Source organism: Balearica regulorum, chromosome 1 (assembly GCF_011004875.1).
Source record: "Balearica regulorum gibbericeps isolate bBalReg1 chromosome 1, bBalReg1.pri, whole genome shotgun sequence".
NCBI lineage: Eukaryota > Metazoa > Chordata > Aves > Gruiformes > Gruidae > Balearica > Balearica regulorum.
The window spans coordinates 84,239,841-84,262,896 of record NC_046184.1 but is presented as its reverse complement, the minus strand read 5'-3'; the positions used below and the strand labels follow the sequence as shown (position 1 = coordinate 84,262,896).

At 43.8% G+C, this 23,056-nt stretch overlaps 2 protein-coding genes across 3 annotated transcripts in view; one reads left to right on the top strand and one right to left on the bottom strand.

Moving 5' to 3' along the window:
- The first annotated feature begins 973 nt into the window (after nucleotides 1–973).
- On the top strand, nucleotides 974–4,479 carry C3AR1 (complement C3a receptor 1). The gene is made up of 2 exons (XM_010306423.2): nucleotides 974–1,171; nucleotides 2,997–4,479. Exons 1-2 carry the CDS (start codon nucleotides 1,083–1,085, stop codon nucleotides 4,099–4,101), a joined length of 1,194 nt encoding a protein of 397 aa, XP_010304725.2. The 5' UTR covers nucleotides 974–1,082; the 3' UTR covers nucleotides 4,102–4,479.
- A 1,001-nt stretch (nucleotides 4,480–5,480) lies between these two features.
- FOXJ2 (forkhead box J2) overlaps nucleotides 5,481–23,056 on the bottom strand; it is a 29,775-nt gene continuing 12,199 nt past the window's right edge. The window contains exons 2-11 of one of the 2 annotated variants that reach the window (XM_075762360.1): nucleotides 18,617–18,969; nucleotides 18,017–18,091; nucleotides 15,975–16,043; nucleotides 15,471–15,611; nucleotides 14,816–15,014; nucleotides 10,620–10,946; nucleotides 10,119–10,220; nucleotides 9,452–9,652; nucleotides 8,606–8,704; nucleotides 5,481–8,017 (exon numbers count right to left, since the gene is read on the bottom strand). In XM_075762360.1, the coding sequence (XP_075618475.1) occupies nucleotides 7,929–8,017; nucleotides 8,606–8,704; nucleotides 9,452–9,652; nucleotides 10,119–10,220; nucleotides 10,620–10,946; nucleotides 14,816–15,014; nucleotides 15,471–15,611; nucleotides 15,975–16,043; nucleotides 18,017–18,091; nucleotides 18,617–18,949 (1,635 nt within the window). In that variant the 5' untranslated portion in view covers nucleotides 18,950–18,969 and the 3' untranslated portion in view covers nucleotides 5,481–7,928. The remainder of the gene's footprint in view (nucleotides 8,018–8,605; nucleotides 8,705–9,451; nucleotides 9,653–10,118; nucleotides 10,221–10,619; nucleotides 10,947–14,815; nucleotides 15,015–15,470; nucleotides 15,612–15,974; nucleotides 16,044–18,016; nucleotides 18,092–18,616; nucleotides 18,970–23,056) is intronic. The other variant, XM_075762371.1, reaches the window with a different exon arrangement.

The following is a 23,056-nucleotide window of genomic DNA, read 5'->3' as shown; positions in this document are numbered from 1 at the left end:
TATGGTTTGCTGAGTACAATGTTCTGTATTTGGTGAACTATGCTGTCTCAAGCTGGGACAGAAGCTGATCTGGATTTATAAGAATCCTAGAAATTAGATTAGCTAGGTGAATGTGCTGATCTGATAAAACATGGAAGTGGCTACAAGACAACGGATCAGACAGCTGATAGTGGCATGGCAAGGTTTGGAATTATGAATTACATCTGTGGTGGGTTGGCCTTGGCTGGATACCAGGTGCCCACCAAGCCGCTCTATCACTCCCCTCCTCAGCAGAACTGCAGGGGGAAAAAATAAGATGGAAAAAAACTTGTGCGTCAATATAAAGTCAGTTTAATAAAGCAGAAGCAAAGGTCATGTGTGGAAGTAAAGGAAAACAAAAGATTTATTCTCTACTTCACATCTGCAGGCAATGTCCGGCCACTTGCTGGGAAGCAGGGCTTTGGTACACTTAGAAGACAAATGTCATAGTAACAAATGCCCCCACTTCCTCCTCCTTTTTGCTCAGCTTTTATTGCTGAGCAGACATCCTATGGTATGGAATTTCCCTTTGATCATTTTGGGTCAGCTGTCCTGCCTATATGTCCTCTCCCAAGATCTTGCCCACCCCCAGCCTAATGGTGAGGAGGGGGAATGTTGGAAAGACAGCCCTGATGCTGTGCCAGCACTGCTCAGCAGTAGCCACAACGCTAGTGTGTTACCAACACCTCGCTGACTGCCCGTACACAGCACAGCACTGAGGGCTGCTGTGAGGAAAATTAACTCTATCTATCTCAGCCAGAGCCAATACAACGTCAAGCAAAGATCAGCATTATGCCACTAGGCAAGACATCTGATTCAGTCATCTTATGGAAACTATAGTAAAGTATATATCTATGCCTGTCATTCCCTTGCTTTCTATTATTCTTTAACTCAGGGCACTTACATTTTGACAGTGTTTGGACAGCTGCTTTTGGTTCGATTGATTATTTTATCAGCAGATCATATCTAAAACTTCAAATAGGAGTCATTCTAAACCTTTCCGTCAGGGTGAAAGAACATACTTGGCACACACGTGCACATAGAGGAAAAAAACAGTTCCTAAAATGTCATGTGAGTTTCTTTTTTCAGTCACTCCAGAGACAGGACTGACGATACTTGCTCCCTCACACACCGAAATATCTGCTTCACTCGGGTAAGTATAATAAGCTGCAGAATTCTGCTTTCCTCTTGAACTTGCAATTTCTTATTCTTCACTTCTGAAAACCTCTCTCTCTCCCCTCCAGTTCCCCCTTCCATTTTCATAACCACATAGCTGCCCTTTTAGCACTCTTGAAAACATAGTGTGGGCAGTATCTTCTTATTGATTCATCCCTCAGTTTGCTTTGGAATAGGATTTGTATACCTATCTTTACAGCATTCCTTGATTCCCTATCCCCTTCATACCATCTTCTGTAGCTATCCGGGGAGGCAGTAAGATTCATCTCCTGCAGCACTGTTCTCCAGCTATCTCTGTAAAAGTTGCTTCTGCAAGACCACAGGAAATGTAACAAACTTGTTAGAATTTTAAGTTAAGTCCCCAGCTGCCTTCCAGTGACTTCTTTCATAGCTTTCCTTGCAGGTCACCCTCAACTAAAAGCCTCTTAGCAGTTATTACCAAAAAGTGGTAAATTGCAAAGTTTCTTACAACTGTTTATCTCATTTTCTTCCTGACGAAGCGGTTCTAACACGCATCACTCCACATTTAGACTATATGTTATGCAAGAAAGAGATTGATGATTTGGAATATTATTTTTAATAATACTGATATTTAGTCCTGCATACAACAGTCCCTGACTGGCATTTAAGTACTGGCATAACAGAGGTTAAAATAGATTCAGTCTGGGTTGTCTTATTCATGTCTCCTGAGTTGCTTCTGCAGCCTGTATCCAGCTCTTACCTATGCAGTTTCCTTGCACTCTGGTAATGCTTTTAGGGACCTTTCAGCAACACAACTGTCTTCATTGATTTGGCAAGAGTTTAGTTAACAGGATTTTATAAACAATTCTATTAATGCCTAAAGGATGAAGATCAGGCTCTTCTTCTCAGTTCTATTTTGACATTACTAGATTTCCTTTCCTTTCTAAATTTACTAATATCTAAGTCGAAGAATAATTGAGCAATTAAAGTTTTTCCACTACTATTCTCATAGTTTTGAAACATCACTTTGGTATTCTGTGGCTCAAATTCATTGTCTTACAATAAGATGCCTTTTCTTATATCTAAAATGGCTCAAGAATATTACTGTTTTTACTCTGTATTTTAATTTTTATTTCTATGACTAAATCTGTCTGTTCTTCTTAAACCATTCATTTCTTGCCTTTCTCCTCATCAAGACTAGCTTTTCAAGGTACCAGCAGACAGCTCAGAACAAAAGCAGGGAAAAGGAAGTGGTCACTGAGACTTCCCTAAAAATACCCCTTAGCAAACAGAGTTGCTGTCCTATCTGTTCTATTTGTAATGTCCAGAAAGTGACGCAGGGTTATTTCATTACGACAAGCATTGCTTTCTTAATGTAAACCAATTTCACTGGTTATGCCAGAAGAAATCACTTGTTTTAAAGGGGAAAAGGAACTAAAATGCTGACTTACCTTTCGGAAGAAAAGCGTATGCAAAGCTGGAAGTCAATCAGGAAAGACATCTGGTGACAGTGTGGGCATGTGAATAGAGAGTTCCACTTTAGAGTGGAGATTAAGAAGCAGCAGACTGAAATCAAAGGGAATGGCAGAGATAGGAGAACTTAAGTGTATACAATCCGTGTGTTTGAATAGAGAGGCTTACTAGCTTAGCCATCATGAGAATGATGAAGGTGTATAATGGTCAGATTAGCAAGAATTTAGCACAAACTTGCATAGACCGAAGCCTTTGTACCCTGCCAGCTCTGTACTCTCACCTGACTCACAGATGCTTCAGTACAGATAAAGAGAAGAATGTGGGGAAGAGGGTGTGAATTGCTTACTAATTTTCTTTCTGTTTTATAGCTACAGCATGCCTGGACTCCTGGGTAACAGCAGTTCATATGAACAGGCTGCTGCATATTATGCACCAGAATCCATTGTCTCCATGGCTATCTTCATCATCGTTTTCATCGTAGGTATCCCAGGCAATGGACTGGTAATCTGGGTAGCTGGTCTGAAAATGAAAAGGTCTGTGAACATTGTCTGGTTTCTAAACCTTGCCGTGGCTGACTTCATGTGCTGCCTGTCCTTGCCATTTTTCATTGTTCACCTGGCCCTCCATGAACACTGGCCGTATGGTTGGTTCCTCTGCAAAGTCATTCCATCAGTCATAACGTTCACTATGTTTGCTAGTGTCTTCCTACTCATGGCCATCAGCATTGACCGGTGCCTCCTCGTGATGAAACCTATCTGGTGTCAAAATCATCGAACGCTGAAATTTACATCACTAATATACAGTGGCATTTGGATCCTGGCCTTCATTTTCTGCTGTCCTGTCTTCCACTACCGTGAGACTAGCACTCATGATGGCAAAATTGAGTGTGGATACAATTTTGGAGGTGACGAGGGGGTAGATTACATAGATGAATACTCACCTTTAGCCTACAATGGTAATGACTCATGGGTAAATTTCTATGATGAAAATGATTATTCTGTATCCCTTGCCTTAGTGGTAATAAACATCACTAGGGCTGTCTTTGGCTTTGTACTCCCCTTTGGCATAATGGCAGTTTGCTATGCCCTTATTGCTTTCAGAATGCATGCAAGTCAGTTTCACAAGCCACGCAACAGGACGCTGCGAACAATTGTGCTCGTGGTAACTGCATTCTTTATCTGCTGGGCTCCATATCACATAGTTGGGATTCTGTCCCTTGTACCTACTCTTGGAACAGGACTGAAGGAGTCATTGATCCTCTGGGATCACCTCTCTACAGCACTTGCATATGCCAACAGCTGTATCAATCCCTTGCTCTATGTTTTTGTGGGACGGGACTTCAGGGCAAAGGCACAGCAATCAGTGCGTGGAATCTTGGAAGGTGCCTTTAGTGAGGAACCAACACGTTCGATCCCGTACTCCCTTGACAGAAGCAAGACTTCAACAGAGAAGGACATTAGCAGTGCAGTGTAAACGCAGGACTGCCAATCAGCACAGCAGAAAAAGCAAGCTATGGCCCTGCACTTCAATCACTCTCCACCTAACAGCTTTTCTTGCTCCAACACATTTGATTAATCGGCAGATCCACACACATGGCACCAGAACAGCTAACTCCTATTATATCCTACTCTGGAGAGAGGGGAAGTACCAAGAGTAATAATCTGAGGGAAGATTCCTGGTAAAGCAGGAGACACAGAGTACTTGAACCTTTAAAGAAGAAAGCAGGTTTGCAGAATGATTTGTGGTGGGATCATGTAGTTTAACCTCTGAATTGCTAGATGAGAATATCCTGTTATTTGCATATGTCTATGTTCTACATCTCCTGTCTCTGATAAACTGCAGATGAAACTAACTTCGAATGTCTCTCCTTGGAATCTGTCATCCCATCTTTCCTCTCCTTGGACTATACTTTGGTTCTGAGGGTTTTTTTTCTGAAGATTTCCCTGGAGAGTAGTGCTACATTTTCTTACAGCCATGCATTAGAATAGCACTTGCCCCAGTCAGCTGCATTGAACTGACTTTTATGCCCTTGTAGATGCCCAAGATACTTCTTTGTCCCAACAAATACATCACTGTACTTAGCACATGCTGTAGCTATGTTCATTAGCATCCACTCACTCATTGTCTCCCTGACACTCCCTCTACCACCAGAGTCCCAAATCTTCCCTTTAGGAAGTAGTCTGAGATTATCCAAATGTACCTACTGCATTGTAAAATGGCACACAAGCAGAATTTGAGCAACTGCAGCCACTGATGAACCAGATTAGGTGGCTGCTGGACTATCAGCCATTTGGTAAAACCGTGGCATTGAGAAGCGTTACCCTCCAGTCTGATCCCAAGAAGGTGGGCAGCGAGCCTGTTGCAGCACAGTCAAGTCCTGCTCTCTACAAGAGAGATGTGCTTCTCATGTCTTTCTGGTGGTCAAAGATAAAATTTTCATCCAGTCAGACTATTTGGGGGTGTTACCCAAGCTTGAATGTTCCCTGCTCCTGAAAAGCAGAAGTATGTTTACTAGGTACTCTAAGGAAGTGATTTAAAATTTGCTTTCTGTGTTAGTCTTTTCTTAGAGGAGTAGGGTCAACAAATGGTATGACAAAACAGCCACTACACATCGGTATAGTTTTTTTCATTTTGCCTTTCTGGTGAGCATGAGTTGAAAGACTCACTGATCCAAGTGCCCTGCGAACAGTCAACTGTGAGAACTTTTGACTTTGTCTTGACATCCTAAGTACATATAGGTGCAGGCTGTTAATTTAGCCATGTCCACACCCAAATTCTAAGGTAAGCAGGTGGGAACCGAGCCCACCTGACAGGCGTCGCTGAAAAAAAAGTCAACACTGGCACCAAAAGCGTTAAACCATAAACATTCACTTTTTCTTTTTATTAAGAAAGCATGCACAAAAATAAACTCGTGAGACCACGCCCCTCTCTCCCTGACCACTGACACAAAGCATGGGGGGGCTGCACCGTGCTGGAGGGGCTGCAGGAACCCCTCTGGGTGACAGGCTGGCATCCTGCCCCTCCCTGCAGAGCTCCACACCACCCACCCAATGCCTTCCCACACACTAACAACGCACATTTATTTCAGGGGCAGAGGAACGAGGCTAATTTGCACACTGACCGGCATGTATTTACATATGCAAATGAGGCACAACTTAATATGCAAATGAGGCAAATATGCAAATGAGGAGCACTTGGATACGCAGAAGGAGCCATCTCTGTTTTAATTCTGGTGGTGTTTTCAGACTTCCACAGGGCCAGCTCTCAGTAACATCCTCTGCAAAGCACTAACTGGCACCTACCAAAGGTAGTCTCTCATGGTTGTCTCTGGTGCCACTTTCCACAGAAACCTATTATCACACGTGCTTCCAAGTAGTAGCTTCATTCCCATCATGAGGCAGCACGGATAACAGCTGACTCCACACTGAAGTTGGCTCTGGGATTCCTCATTTCTCTTGGAAACACTCAATGATGAACTCCCCCCAAAACACACACTTAAAGAAAGAAAAAAAAAAGGAAACAAATGTCGTGTTCCCCCCCACCCCACAGTACAATGAGATTCTGTCCACTTCCCTGACAAAGATCCAATTGGTTTATCCCTACAGCAAATTTAAGAAGCAATGCCAGTTCCCCACCTTCCTGCAGTCGGAGTAGAGGTTATTATTCCCCTGCCCCAGGTCTGTCAAGCGGCCGTGATGTTTTATTTATTTCTATCTTGGTTCCCTTCACTGGTAAACAGGGAATAAGGGCTGGGGGGAGGCTTTACAAAATATGAAGAGGAAACAAGAGGTTTAAAAGAACAGAGCCATACCAGAAAAAAGGAGAACACAGGACACAGCTTTGGGGAGGAGGCATCTCAACACTCACTCCTGCACCTTTTCCACCTTCCCAATTTGCAAGTGCTGACAAAACTCATCCTTCTAGATTTACACTAGATTCCATCATCTCCCCAGCTGAACTGAAAGGGGTCTGACCCACCCTCCTCCCTTTTATACTACACTCCTTGGCTGTTTGATTTAGAAATCTGCCCCACTTCATCTTCTCTTCTAATGCACCTCTTGCAAAAACAAGTGGTTTTTGTAACGAGCCTCCTCATTACTTGACCAGAGGGTCCAGCCCCGTGACCAGAAGTCTCCTAATTCACCTCCCCTCTGAGCAGCAGCTTACTCTTCTCACATTCACAAAGGGGGAACCACTGATGGAGAATCTGTTGCTGGCACTCTCAAACCACAGGCAAGGACAGTCTTCAAAGAAATATGAAGGGCAGAGAGCCAAATAACAACTGAACAAATACTGATGGGAGAAAACGTCCAAATTTGCATATGCAAGTAAGAGCCTCACTACATATTTTGAGGAAGGGCTTGAAGGGGTGGGGGGGTGAAATTAAAAGCTCTGGGGAATATAATTTGCTGAATCACACGTGACACCCCTGACTGCTTCTTTTACCTGATGGGTATGTAGGCTTCACCTGGAGACTGCAAAAGGCAGTGTAGAAAATAGGTCAGGATTCCCTCAAAATCTCTCAGTCCTCACAGGTGGTGCTGCATTCTGAAACCCAACTCCTTGCTGAAATACCACCTCTGCTACATTCTCCTTTCTCCAAACTCAGGTCTACCTTCCCAGCTCAGCTCAGCTCTCCCTACCTCAGGGATTACCCTCTCTTTGTGCTAAGGAACTCTACTTCTTTTCTTGCTTTTCCTGCTGGTACGAGAAAGTTCACAGAGCTAAGATCACCCCTCCAGTGTCCCTTTAGCCCCCTGACCTTTACAACATTTACGAAACAACATGACTACAGGCTCCCAGGGTCCACTAGGCTCTCTCACTCCAGTAGCCAATACGACAGATTCACCGGCCACCTTGAAGGGAAAGAGGGATTGTTAAACGCAAAATGACGGAGGCAGAGAAAGATGCACTCGAGGATTCAGCCTTCCGAGGTCTTTTGATGGCACCAAGGACCCATCTTTCCACCCTCCACAGGGCACCACGCAACATGAAAGAGCCGATCTGATGCGTCTGAGGCCACCAGAAGAGGGGGAGGGCTGTGCTCAATTATTGGTAATAATAATAATAATAACAATAATAATAATAAACAAAAGAAGAAAAAGAAGATAAAACAGGACGCAAGGAAGGATTATCTTCGGCAGCATCTTGCGGTGGCTTCTCTGGCAGAGATAGAGAATATATATCTATATACAGGCAAGGCAGGGAGGCTGGGGAGGGTGGTGCTGGCACCATTCACCCCACGTCCCCCTCCCCTCCCTCGTCCTTCACAAAGGACGGGCTATCAAGTCTGTAACTCGCTAGGTGATCAAGTCCCAGTCGAAATCATCGGGGATTTCCTCATTGGCGCCTGGAGGAGGCCCTGGAGGCCGAGGGACCAGATGGTGAGCTGAGCCAAAAACAAGAAGGAAAAAAAAAAGAAAGGAAAGAGAACATTTAGAATAAAAAAAGTCACACTTTTTCACAGTAGGGCCTTGGGCAAAAGAAAGCATAAGGGATTCAGGCCTTCTCCCTTCCAACAGTCTAACAAGCAAGAACACTCCTGGCATGAATTCCTCCCTGTCAGACAGCACCTACCAATGTCTGTAGGTGGTCTGCTGTGAAATTCTCCACAGCAGCTTCTACAGAGGTTAAGCTTCAGCCTCCTTAACTTTCCTTACAGCTGACTGCTGACAAGACTGCAAAGGACTTCATCAACAGAGGCTTCACATGTAAAGTTGCCTTCAAGCAACGAACTAAAGGTGAGGCTGAGCTAGAAGACTATTTATGTGAAGTGAAAGAAATCAGGCCACTGATATCCTAAACCTTGCCAGACCTATGGCAGAGGCCTAAATGGAGGGTCCCTTGCAGTCCAGGCTCCCTCTCTACCCTCAGTGCTTCACTTGATTAGTATATGCTTTGGGAGAAACGCACAAAGGTCTTGGGAACTGGTTCTTTAATGTTCATTGGTATACTATGCATTAATGTCACCCCTTACCTGGGCGATTATATCCTGGAGAGTCCTGGGTGGAAATCTGGTACATAGGAGATGGCCCAGAGAAGAGATGGGGAGGCTGGGGCTGACCATAGGAGTTCACTGTGAAAGGAAAGGAATAAAACAACCTGTTAACGTTCTGGTCAGCTGTCTTGGCCCTGACTGGGTGGCAGCTCAGCCACAGAGCAACTCACTCAGACCCACGGGATACTGAGGAGATGTTCAGCTGTTGGGTCCTAACTGCAAGCTATAGCTTGGTCAGGGATCTTGTTCTTGGAACCAGCAGGAGTTTCTCTATTATTATAAAAGAAGAAAATTTTCATCCAGAAACACCACAAGCTGGCTCATTATCATCCATTTAGTTCAGTACTAGATGACACACACCACCACAGTTCTGTCAAGACCATCATATCCTCTGTGCTCTCCTCAGAGTGCATCCTCCTATTCCTTGTCCAGTCAGTATTACTCCAACATGTGTGCAAGAGCTTTCTTCTTTACAGCTCCTGCCATCTGGAATAGCACTCTCTCTACCTTGCCATTCCTTTCTGTTGGTCACCTACAAAAAACACCACCCCCTTCTCCTTCTATGGGTTTACCTTTAAAGGTATTTCTGCCTGGAGAGGTTGCCTGTCAATGGTATGCATCACACAATAACAGTCCGTCTAGGCCACAGATATGGGACACCCTAATTCTTTAAAGCCAGAGGAAGCTAAGTTGCTATGAACTGCTCTGACAGCCCAGCCCTGAGTTGCTCAGTGCTACGTTGCCTGGCAATGCAGCAAGTAGCTTAGGGTATTGACAAAATTGGGCCTTCATTTACATGTCATTTTTAGTCTCCCTCCTAATTACCTTGGTTCATGGATTGCTCCTGTTTGCCACTGTTCAGGGCACAAGAATCAGAGATTCGGGGGGGTTGCTGTGGGCCAACCAGATGAGGGAGCTGACCAGTCTGGGTGAGGAAGTGATTAAGGGAGTCACAGAGGTTGGCAATATGGTGTTGATCCAGCGTCCAGTTCTTCCGCTCAGCCTGGCGCAGACTTTCCATCAGCTCTGCAGGAGACAAAGGTCAATGTCAAAGACAGCACTCACACTGTGGTCTTCCCTGCAAAGAGTTTCTGTCTTCTACCCCTAAATCCTACCTTCTCCCCACAAACCCAACTTCATCGCTTCGAATCTGTCACCAAACTCCTGGAGAGCTCCATATCTAGGATACTGTCTCACTGACTCAGGTAGGGGAGGGAAGAGTAGGAGGGAAAAATCTGTTAGCTTTCTGACATACTTTTATGCAGTAATTCCCCCTGCCCCAAATTCCTGCAGTATTCAAGTACTTCAGGGTCTTTAACAGAACCCATGAAGCAGGACACCACGTTTTACAAATAGGAGAGTTGAGTCACTGAGAAACCCATGAACTTGACATGGTTACATTGAAAAAAATATCTGGGCATAGCACTCTCATATCCTAGACTACAGCCCTAGTCACTGAGTCACTAGACCTAGTCACTAGGCCAACACTGACCTGAGAATTGGGAGTGCTCAATGCTAGACCAGTTCAGCCGGTTTACCATCTTGAAGCTTTCCTTCAGGGAATCAATGTTGGAGCACCAATCAGGAGGAAATGCTGGAATGAAATGGGGACAAGATTATTACAATACAGACTGCCCTTTCCCTCAGCCCCTTAATATAAAATGATTGGCCCCTCTTCACCAAAGGGCCTGATACTACAGTAGCTAGAAATCATTTCTCCCTTGGAAGACCATGGACGGTGCCTCCTTTTTCATTTAGCTCCTGACTTCATCCTGCATCCCTAAGGAGAATTCCAAACCCAATGTGGATACATCCTCCTTTCCTTTAGTAAGGGAGCAATTTCCCTCCCAGATTTCAATCCTAACTGCCTTTCACCCTTTTTCCACACACAACGTAGGCACCACTTAGGGAAAGCTTGCTTGTGGAATTTCTGTCTGGGGGGTCCTCACCACTCCCTTTTCCCCAGCTGTTCTTTCCATCACCCCTGACTCACCAAAGCCAGCATTGTTGATTGAAGCCTGTGACTGCTGCTGCTGCTGGTGCTGATGTGGCTGCTGCTGTGGGTGGGAGTGTGGGTGATGTTGTTGATGCTGATGGTAGCCTCCATGCTGCATTGGAGGTGGGTGCATGGACATCACTGGTGGAGGGCCATAACCTTCACCACCCTGCTGCTTTCCCCCTTGGGATGGGCAACCCTCTGGGGTTGGAGTGTGGAGTGGGGGAGCAGCACCCACTGATGAGGGGCCTTGCTGCTGCTGCTGCTGGTACATGTAGTAGTTGTGGTTGGAGGGCTGCATGTCACCAAGGAGAGAAGAGAAACCTGCCAAGTAAAAGAAAGAGGAGGGAGCTTTAAGAGCTGCCTGGATCAGACCTCTGCTTAAATTATCCATGTCTAATTTCAAACGGCTCATCCTGCTATTTATGAAGCTTTTGGAGTGCCCTCTACAGGCTGCCAACAACTGTCACCTGCACAGTTTTGCTCTGACTGCACTCTAGATTCTGTTCAAAACAAAAGGCTGTACAACAAAGCCCCAGCAGCAGTTAAACTTTTAGTACAGAGTGAGGCACTTAAACTCCTCCCTGAACGTTTCCTATATTTACCAAAGTAACCCATGCTCTCCTGAAATTTCACATGCATGTTGTTTTCCTAGAAATGACCATTAAGCAAACCTAAACAACAAAACATTCAGAAAACAGATAACTTGATAGACCTGACTTGCTGTTTCCAAAAGCTCCCTTCAGTTCCTATCTTACAAGCAGCTTGGTTGGGAACCTTCACAATTTTTCTCACACAGATCATTAGAGGTCATTTTACTGCTTTTGTACACAGAGCACATTGCACACATCAGGGCTCCTTTATTACTTTCATTCCTCCTGACTCATTGGGTGTGTCATTTCTATCCTCTCAGGCATCCCCATGCAAGAGCATCAGGTGTTGCCATTCTTCGCCACATCAGGAGCTAAGCATATTTCTTATGTCTGCTTCCCTGGTTCATTTTCCCCTTATAATGTGGAACCTCTAAGAAAAATCAGAGTGAAGGGCATTACATATCACTAACCTGAGCTACTCATTTCTTACTGTGAGTGCCCTTACCTGACCATCCACAAGAAAGCCTCCATTTTTCACCAGATCCAAAACCAACCCTTACAGCATCCTATTACTGCTATGGGGCAAAAGCATGAATGCTGCCATCCTGAATCAAAAGTTGCCCACAAAATTTCCCCAAAAATTCTAAGTTTTCCTAGACTACCTTACAGCTGAAGACTTGGGAAAAAAAGAAAAACAAAACAAAACAACAGACCGCTGCTAAGCTTTTAAAACAGAGGCACACACCAAGTCAAAGTTCTTCTCTACATTTTTGTATCATAGAATCATAGAATGGTTTGGGTTGGAAGGGATCTCAAAAATCACCTAGTTCCAACCCCCCTGCTGCAGGCAGGGACACCCTCCACTAGACCAGGTTGCCCAAAGCCTCATCCAACCTGTCCTTGAACACTTCCAGGGATGGGGCCTCCACAACCTCCCTGGACAACCTGTTCCAGTACCTCACCACCCTCACAGTAAAGAATTTCTTTCTAACATCAAATCTAAATTGACCCTCCTTCAGCTTAAACCCATTACCCCATGTCCTGTCACTACACTCCCTGATAAACTGTCCCTCACCAGCTTTCCTGTAGGCCCCTTCAGGTACTGGTAAGCTGCAATTAGGTCTCCCCAGAGCCTTCTTTTCTCCAGGCTGAACAATCCCAACTCTCTCAGCCTGTCCTCATAGGAGAGGTGCTCCAGCCCTCTGATCAGATTCATGGCCCTCCTCTGGACTCTCTCCAACAGCTCCATGTTTCTCCTGTACTGGGGCCCCCAGAGCTGGACGCAGTACTCCAGGTGGGGTCTCACCAGAGCAGAGTAGAGGGGCAGGATCACCTCCCTCGACCTGCTGGTCACACCTCTTTTGATGCAGCCCAGGACACGGTTGGCTTTCTGGGCTGCAAGCGCACACTGCCGGCTCATGTTGAGCTTCTCATCAATCAATACCCCCAAGTCCTTCTCCTCAGGGCTGCTTTCAATCCATTCCTCGCCCAGCCCATAGTCATGCTTGGGATTGTGCTGACCCACGTGCAGGACCTTGCACTTGGCCTTGTTGAACTTCATGCGGTTTGCACGAGCCCACCTCTTCAGCCTGTCAAGGTCCCTCTGGATGGCATCCTTTCCCTCCAGCATGTTGACCACACCACACAGCTTGGTGTCGTCGGCAAACTTGCTGAGGGTGCACTCGATCCCACTGTCCGTGTCACTGATAAAGATATTAAACAGCGCCAGTCCCAATACTGACCCCTGAGGAATGCCACTTGTCACTGTTCTCCACTTGGACATTGAGCCGTTAACTGCAACTCTTTGAGTGGGACCATCCAGCCAATTCCTTATCCACCGAGTGGTCCATCCATCGAATCCACGTCTCTCCAATTTAGACACAAGGATGTCATGTGGGACAGTGCCAAATGCCTTGCACAAGTCCAGGTAGATGACGTCAGTTGCCCTTCCCTTATCCACCAACGCTGTCACCCCATCATAGAAGGCCACCAAGTTTGTCAGGCATGATTTGCCCTTAGTGAAGCTGTGTTGGCTGTCACCAATCACCTCCTTATGTTCCATGTGCCTGAGCACAGTCTCCAGGAGGGTCTGCTCCATAATCTTGCCAGGCACGGAGGTGAGACTGACCAGTCTGTAGTTCCCTGGGTCTTCCTTTTTTCCCTTCTTAAAAATGGGGGTTATGTTCCCCCTCTTCCAGTCAGCGGGAACTTTGCCAAACTGCCAGGACTTCTCAAATATGATGGCGAGTGGCCTGGCCACTTCATCGGCCAGTTTCCTCAAGACCCGCGGATGCATGTCATCAGGTCCTATGGACTTGTGCACCTTCAGGTTCCTTAGATGGTCTCAAACCTGATCTTCTCCTACAGTGGGCGGTTCTGGACTCTCCCAGTCCCTGCCTTCTGTGACCTGGGCAGTGTGGCTCAAGCATTTGCCAGTGAAGACTGAGGCAAAGAAGTTGTTGAGTACCTCAGCCTTCTCCATATCCCGGGTAACCAGGTCACCCGTTTCACTCTGGAGGGGATCCACATTTTCCCTCATCCTCCTTTTCTCACTAACATACCTATAGAAGCTTTTCTTGTTGTCCTTGACATCCCTGGCCAGACTAATTTCTACCAGGGCTTTGGCTTTCCTAATCTGATCCCTGGCTGCTCTGACAGTTTCTCTGTATTCCTCCCAGGCTACCTGCCCTTGCTTCCACTCTCTGAAGACTTCCTTTTTTTGTTTTACTTTGCAGAGTAGTTTGTAGCTTGCTCATTCTACATCTCACACAACAGGCTCTTACTAGGAATCTCAAGTGCCAGCATAATAAAAGCAGTAAAAGTAATAAATTTTTATTTCACTGAAACTACAAGTTCAGGAGGCTTCTCCTAGAGTAGCAAACTTTGCCTGCACTATATGATGGCTGACAGGACAGGTGAGAGGCTCATCTATTAATATATTCCTTTTTACATCAGGCTAATATTTAGAAGAGTGTTTCAAGGTGGGAACAACTGGAGATTTTTCTGAAGTGTTTTCTGTGGACATCACATCTCATCCCTACAGCGATTCTGCCCTCTGGTGGCTGCTCCCTCAGTCCCAGAAATGCAAGCTATGAATGGAGTTGTAGGCTCGCTCTTCCATGCTTTCAATCCAACAAAGCTCAATTCTCTAAGGCCTTGTACAATCCTACTTTTAACAGATCTGAGAAATGATGACTTTCCGCTCTCCTTTCAGAGAAACTCCACTGCCTACATGGAACAATCCCCTCCCTCTTATGGTTTCTAGCCTGACAGATTGTGAATACTGCTCCGACATGCTTTTCTTCAGGACTTCATTTCTCTAAGTGTCTGCCATTTCAGTATTTGCTTTTGTATCAACACGAGGTATTTTTAAATCGTTATCCTCTGTATTCTGAGAAAGCTAAGGGGAGCAATAGATAAAGGACATGCAGATTTCTTATCTGCTCCTGGCAGAACTAATTACAGCATGCCAAAGAAGGAAAGTCTGTTTGCACAGGCTCCTAAACGAGGAAAGATCTGAGAGATACCAAGGATAGATCAGTGGACAAGACTGTGTGGGCAGATACCTGCCCACCCCACATGACGCATATGGTTACTCACCGTGCTGAGAGGAAGATGATTTCTCCAGCATGGATTTGTAGAGATTTCGGAAGGACCAGCTAAGATCCTGGAAGTTGATCTCAGAGTAGGAGAACTTGAAGTCATGGTTGGCACTGTACAGCGGGGGTGGCACATCAGCCCCTTCACGGCCCTGCCCCCCTGCTACAGTAGAGGCAACATCCACAGGCCCCGCACTCTGCTAAGGAAGGTAGAAGTAAGGCCTTTAGTTTGCACTAGGCTTTGTAACTTGAGACAGGGATCCAGAGACTAGATACAGGTAGAACATGCACTGATATTCCATATCACTTAGCTCATCTCCCAGCAAATCTTCCCAAATGCCATCTTCCTTGACAAAAATCAACCACCGCCCTCCCTCTGCAGCAGACTGGCTCCAGCCTATTCTTCAGCTATCTAACACCATCATGCCTTTATTCCTTATCCCCATCCAGCCCCGTGTTAAAATTCACTTCCTCCTTATTTTCTGTCTGTGCAATTTCAGCTTCTTCCCTTCTTTTTATTTTTGCCTCTGTATCATCATTTTCATGATTCCCTCTCTTCTCACCACTTTGCTTTTCCATTCATGCACCCCTTCCCCTCTCCTTTTCCCCTTTTTCCCCCCCACCGTAAGGCTTCTATCCTTTTCCCAGCTGCTCACCTGACTGTAGTTGGCAATGGGGGTGGTGCTCTGGAGTGACAGCTGAGGGGTGGCCTCAGGTGGCAAAGAGGCTTCTGAGCTGACTGGAACAGCCCCTCGGGGGCTCTTACTCGCCTCTTGCTCTGGGGAGTCTTGTGGTATCTGTGGATAGGAAGAAAGAGAAAAGGAAAGGAGCAGAAATCAAGAGCAGATGGAGAAGTGAAACTGCAGATGGGAAGCCAGCTCCCCCACTGTAGAAGTTCATGGCTTAGAAAAGGACTGGGCCTTAGTCACTAAAGAGTCAGGATAAATGACTTTAAACAAGATTAACTTTGCTACTGAACACCAGCAACAACAGCCAATCAGCAGGACATACATGCTAGTTAATTCAGTCCTAGCCTTTGTCTCCCCATCTGTATACCCTGCCCCCAAAACAATAGCATGGTCTGGTGCTGGAAGGACTCCTTGGAACAAGAGGGAAATTCCCCCTCCTGCTCCATGCTGTCTGGGAAGAACAACACTCACGTCATCATCTGGAGGATGCCGCCTCTTGCGAGATATATCTGGACACGTATCTATTGTCCAATAAGAGCCCTGGAAAGAAGACCCATTGGTGAATGCATGATTAAATCAGAGAGCTTCCTGCAGCAGGGGGTTACTGACTCAAAGAACCCAGCACACACTAAACACTAGGACCACAATGACCACCTTCCAGAACCTCAGACTGCTGAGACTTGGGTGTTGGAAGGAGATTCCTCTCTTGCATTGGGGTGTACTGAACAATGAGGTATGATGCTACTGGGGGAAGGCAGAATGCTCTACATTTCTATCACTCTGAGACAGGACACCAAGAAGAGCAAAGGACATTTTGATCCAAGTTAGACCAACTCTTTTGAGCCTGCACACCCCTTTCAATGCCTTCCTCACAACATGAATTTGTTATTGACTGATGAGAACCAATTCAATGTTCAGACTGGGCAGAGGCAGCTAGAAGGATCACTCTTATGGTGGTGATACTCCACTTTGAGTACTGTACCCATTTGGGAGGTTCCCAGTGTAAGACAGACACTGATGTTCTAGAATGCATCCACAGAAGGGCCACCACAATAGGCAGGAACTAAAACACAGGATGTACATGCATGTACACACAGAAAGATCTGTTTAGCATCGACAATAGAAGGCTAAGGGAATCTAACCAACTGTCTTCAATTGTGTAAGGAGATTATAAAGACAACAGAATCAAACTCTTCTCAAAAATGCACAGCACAAGAATAAGAGGCAACAAACACAAGTTACAGCAATGGAAATTACAATCAGATATAAAGAAAAAAATTCTTCACAATGGTGGTGATGCAGCACTGGAACAAGTTCCCAGTTGTTGTATCTGCATCCTGGGAGATATTCAAAGCTCAGTGAACACCTCAACAACTCAATCTAATTGTCTCTGTCTGGGAGGAGGGTGGAGGCACTTGCTGACCTTCAGAGGTCCCTTTCAACATAAAATAGTCTATAATTATGTCTGTTGTTTTCTGAATCAGTATAAAGAGAACTTTAGAATGTGATTTAGCTCATTTTAACTTCCAATTGAAATCTGAATAGTCAGTGAAAAACAATATAAACCAGTCCAACATGTCAATGAGCACCTGTAAACATGTACAGTGAAGTCAGTTAGGATTTCCTGGAATAAGCCATATAATCAATGGTATTTTTGAGCACAGATCTTCAAAGATATATTACTTCCATTTATAGATGTCAACTGAACACCACTTAGTCCTTTAAATATAACCTGAAATAAAAGGCCTGCACAAGAGGCCCTTTCTGGTAACTTTAGGATGGGGGCGTAAAGAGACAAACTTTCTGTCTGAATACATAGCTTCTTGTCCCCAACATCTTCTGCTTGTTTGTTTTTTAACAGTAGTATCTACATGCCAAGATGCCAAGTCTTGGTTTTGCTAGCAATTCCCCTTTACAATCTATATAAACTATCAGAGCTTTATTAGCCCTTACTTAGCCAACAAATTCCTAAATTCTTGAGTTCTACTTGTAACTGATTTCTACAGATTTGAACTATCCGATGGTAACATTTTTTCCCCAACACCAAATGTTTTACAGTCTAAATAAGTAGTAGTTCTGCTCTCACTTCCATGGACCTTGCCTCCACGAAACCCATGATGTCACGTCATAGTCCTGCCATTCACCAGCAGCCACTATGGTCTTTCATAATAGAACAGGTTGGACTAGACCCACATTTTACACAGAAAAATCAAGAAGAAAAAGAAACAAAACTGAAACTACATTCAACCTCATTTTTTTCCTTCGTCCAGTATCTTTAGAGTCAATTGAAGATCACAGTTAAGAAAAAATAATTGCTAGAACCATTAAGGCCCCTTCACATGTTCCCTTTAAGTGAGCGCTTCTGTAGCCAAAGCCCTGCAGTAAATCTTACTACTGCTTCCATTTTTGCCTACACTTTAGGTTTCAAATTCCAACCATGAGTTAGAAAGGGCAACCCTGGCTTATTCCCTGCAGTTTTAAATTGCTTGTCCAGGAGCATGCAGATTTCTTACCTTCCCAGGATCATCCCTCGGTCGAGGCACCTTCCGAAAACATTTATTCAGAGAGAGGTTATGACGAATAGAGTTCTGATGAGAGATTGAGAGATACAGGTAAGTGCTACAACAAAAACATACAGCCTTCTGAGTATGCCCAGGAGCGCGTAGAGAAAATAGAAGAATAGTGCATACTCAAAAGCCAAAGCTCACTACATATACCCAGAATGGGGCAGAACAGAAGCTGTGGATAGGAGAGGGATTGATTAGGATGAATAATATGGGGTTAAACCACCTATACATCTACAGAAGGTGCAATGAAAATAGTATTGGTGTGATACAGAGGTTGGTGGTAATGTGGGGTTTGTGGGGGTTTTTTATTTTGTTTTTCTTGGTTGTTGTTGTTGGGGGTTTTTTTGCAGGCTCCTTCTTAAGGGGCCACCACACACATACAATAAAATTCTCAGAGTAAATGGGACTTCTCTTCTGGCTCTGCATTTTCTCCAGTTGGTCAACTTAGTTGCACATCTTTTTTATTTTGCTCAGTGAGGATATTTTGCACAGAGTTAGTGTCTTGTAAGTAGGCAAAAAGGGTACTTTCGCAATGCAAGTCCTCACCTTCCAACCAATACCAGCATTTTTGTAGTAGGGAAAGTTGTCACAGATCCAACGGTAGATCTCACTAAGCGTCATCTTCTTGGCAGGTGATGAGTTGATGGCATATGTGATCAAAGTGGCATAGCTGTAACGTGGCTTCCCATCTTGGTGCACTGCTGCCTCATCCTTACTCAGGGTGGCATTAGGATCTGTCGGTGAGCCTGGGGGACACTTTCGGGCAGCCCCTGGAGGTCCTGCTTGTGAGGAACCCCCTAATTTTTCAATAGTAGCCCTTAAAGTAAGCTGTGGGAGCCAGTCTATGGAAGTGAGGCTGCTTTCCAGGTCAGAGGCCATGATACTGGAAGCAGGAGTATCTGTGAGGAGAAAGGAGCAGAAAGGGAACTCCTGAGATAGAAACAAGGTGAACCCTAAGAATAGAAACATCCATTTGCATTCCTCCTCTGCTTCTCCCCCTATCACAAATACCTGTGTGAAGATCATCCTACTTCATATACTTTATTCACAGCCAGACAGAATAATCCAAAAAGGCCTATAACTGTGTCTCTGGGAGGACCATCCTCGATGATAGTAGCTGGGACAGTGCTGATGGTAACATTGCTACGACAGTCTTACCCAGAGCATCCCAACTGTTCCCAGGTAAAGAACTAAGATCTACTTAAAGGAAGTGGAGCCTTTTCAGCAGCTGTATCACAGTCACTCATTTACTATGTAAGCAATATAACCTTGGGACACTTCACCAAGTTTACCTGTAATCCAGTAGGTTTACTGTGTCAGGTTAGAGGAAAATCACAGCTAAAAGTGAATACTCCTTCATGCCACATACAAGCCACAATTTAATTAGATCATCTGGAAAAGTCAGGACTGTGACTATCTTAATTTTGGGGGGAAATTCTTTTCTCTAAGGTCTAGCCTCTCTTTTTGCATCAGGTGACATTATAATGAATCCTATTCCTTACAGCTAGGATTACATATCTCATTTTAAAACACGAAGATCATGCATAATACTATATATAGATAATTACATCTAGCATGTCGAAGTGGAACAGACTATATTAAGCTCATAATAGTTAAAGCTTTGATTACCATAACCCACTTTTCCTAAACATACATATCATTTTATTGAATTAAATCTTGCTTAATTCACAACATAACAGGCAAGTATTTTCCCCAAATCTGAGACACAAGAAAAACTTACTTGTCCAAGGTCACACAACAAGCTTGCCACAGGGTGGAAACAGACTCCGTATCTTTCCTCTCATAAATATTATATATTTCCCCTCATAAAACACACCTGTCCAACATGGCTAGCACTTGTACCCAGGGTGTTCTACTTAACAATTCTTTTATATGAAGAAAATATTTAGCAGCATGAACTTGCATGAACTTGTACACTTAGCACACAAACTTGTATGCTGTCTTTTGCAGTACTGACTACAAAAAGGCAGCAGAAAGATCATCGTTCTTACTTGTAATTGGCTGCATGACTGTACTAGGAGCAATCCCTTGAAGTCTGGAGACTGAGGTAGCTAAGTTTCCATGGCCACAACCTGCACTGCTCTGCGCTTATTCTTTGCATAAAGAGAAGAATCACGTCTTGAAGGGCTGCAAGTTTTGTATCTTTCATTTTTGAAATTAATCTTCTAAGAGGATTAGATGATAGTATCTTTGAGCATGCTAGTGCATACAAAAGGTAAACATACAAAGATGTGCACATACTTATGTACACACTCTGTAACAAATTGAACACGTATATGTAAGAGAGAACAGACCAACACGAACACACTCTGCTTAGGAAAGATTCATCAGCAGACACCTCCCACCAAGTGCATCACTCATCTGAGTGGATCAGATGAGACAGGGAGACACCCATCTGCATGAATACCAATTAGATACTCATTCTAAAAATAGGTATTTGACAATAACACAGTGTGGATGCACAGATCCAGAGACAGATGCACCCAGCATTTTGACACAGAAGCTTCCCGTTCTTCCCCCATCACCACATGCGTTATACCTTGCACTTCTGCACTGAAGTGCTCTAACAGCACAAAAGCACTGAAGAGTCTACACTCCAACATGTTTGTATGCACTAAACCTTTCATTTTTGTACATGTGCTCATCACACCTCTTAGGGCTCAAACACCTACACAATACCCCAACAAAATCCATTCCTCAACCATCACAAGCAGTGGCTCCAAAGCCTTGGGCTCAGAAAACACCTCCTAACTGCACAGCTAACATCATCACTCGCACTCATATGCATGCACAGACTGAAAAGTAAAACTGCAGCACTACAGTATCTGTAGTGAGTGGAAACATTTTTCTGTCTGTGGAGGAAAGGAAAAGCCCAACTGCTACTAACTTATCTATCTACTCATCTGCCACACTATCACATATGATAGCAATGACTACTTGCTACACAGCTAACCAGACGATCAGAGCTGCAAAAGGCTTGCCATTTATCCACCCTCCTCAACTTGTTGTTTATTGAATATAGCTCTTTTTGGCTGAATTGACCTAATCTCAAACATTTTAAATTCTAAAAAAAAAAAAAAAAAAAAAGAAGAAGAAGAAGAAGAAACAGCACTATTCCTTCCTGAATTATACAAGGGTAAAGCAACAATGTATTTTCATCCGGTGGGGATGGACAGATTGCTGAGGTATCCATGTACCTGAAATGCAGGCACATCTGCATGGTAACTTTACAGGCACAGCCCTCACTAAAAGTAGCGTTTACCTTGGGAGAAAACAAACATGAACTAAATATCAGCTGAATGCTTAATTTTGTAAGTGTGCCTCATATAAATTTTAATTACCACAGTGCAATCGGAGAACAAATTACTTCTGCTTGTCATATGCACGTTAAGCCATTATGAAATAGCAGTTGTGCTAACAATACAAATCCAAAGGAAAATAAATACAAATTTTGCAGCCACCCCCCTCCTTTTTTTTTTTTTTTTTTTTTTTTTTTTTTTTTTAAGACAAGCACAGAAATCAAGAACATTAGGTTATAAAAGCCTATGGCAGATTAAGATACCAATTCGAAACATCAGAAATTTGAGAAGCAGAAGAAAACACTGCAGTTTTCACAGAGCTTCAGATTTGCCCAGGTTATGTCAGTAGAGCACTTGGGATGAGTGGTTATGCAGTAAAATGTAAGGTTGATATGCAACACATCAATGGTCAAATGCACAAACTTTTGTGTATTCTTGTAAAATACACTTGTCATCGAGACAAGCAAGGTTGTTACACTAAGAATCTGAATATTTTCATTCCCTGGTTTATAAAAATCTTTGACAGGAAAACGCGCTCCCAAAATCTTAAATAAAGAAATTCTGTGTATACATATGCACTAATCACCCAGTACTGAAACAACTACTTTCCAGTAAAATACAGCAGCTCTTAAGAACATATATACTAGACAGTAATTTAGGACAGAAAGTGAAGACTCAGACCCAACAACAATCACATGGGAAATTTCAAAGCAGTGGAATAACCTCTTTTTTTTTCCCCAAGTTTAAACTTGATCATGTTATTGGATTTATAAGCCTGTATCCTGGCAATATGGGATCTGTAATAATCAGACATAGTCAAACCTTAAGTGGCAATTCCAGAACACTGTCAGTTCAAAAATAATTTGGTATAATTAGCTATGAAATTATTTGAAAGAATACTTACTATAACAGTAATACTTGCTATAATTTGTACTGCATATCTCATTCACTTTATCCAAGCAGTACACCAGCTTGACACTACTTAACGGTACAATAAAACAAGACTGCAGCCAAACCAGAGCAGCTGATGATTCTTCCAACTTTCCCTTCCCAGTTTATTGCCTGGCAAATCTTCTTTCAAACTCTTCTCTTATGATCCCACTCAAACAAAGAAAAAAAAAATTACTAATGACTAACAAACACACTGAACTGAAATCAAGGGTGTTAAAAAAAAAAGTCCTACCGCATTAGCAAGCCAGAATTAACTTTGAAGAAGTAAAAAAAGTCAAAGACTAGAATTCATAGTCTCCACTTTACATGGTAAATGGTATCTGTTTATGTATTTGGCTGACTTTAAAAGCCAAGGATAAGGTAGCCAAGTCATAACCACCATCAACAGCTGGAAATTGACAGCAGAGTCTTCGTTTCTGAAGAACTAACTAGTTCCAGTACAACCTCAAGTCAAGACAGGTCAGAGAGATACAAAAATGACAGCCAAGCACTGATCCAAAACTACAATTAAATAGACGAGAATCTGTCTGATTCATAAGAAAAATGTATTAATCATTAAAGAAAATCCTAGCATTGAATACCTTTTAATAACCACTAATTCACTTGGGATTAGTAATACTTCACTACAGCTTTCCAGGAAAGCTACTGCCTTACTTTGAATATTTGCAAATACTTGCAAATTGAACCTCAGGCTGAAAATGCAAGGCGGCCTTCT

Coding starts and splice junctions, on each gene's coding strand:
- C3AR1 (XM_010306423.2), top strand. CDS start 1,083: ATGTCATGTGAGTTTCTTTTTTCAGTCACTCCAGAGACAGGACTGACG. Junction 1,172..2,996: donor GAAATATCTGCTTCACTCGG/GTAAGTATAATA, acceptor TCTGTTTTATAG/CTACAGCATGCCTGGACTCC.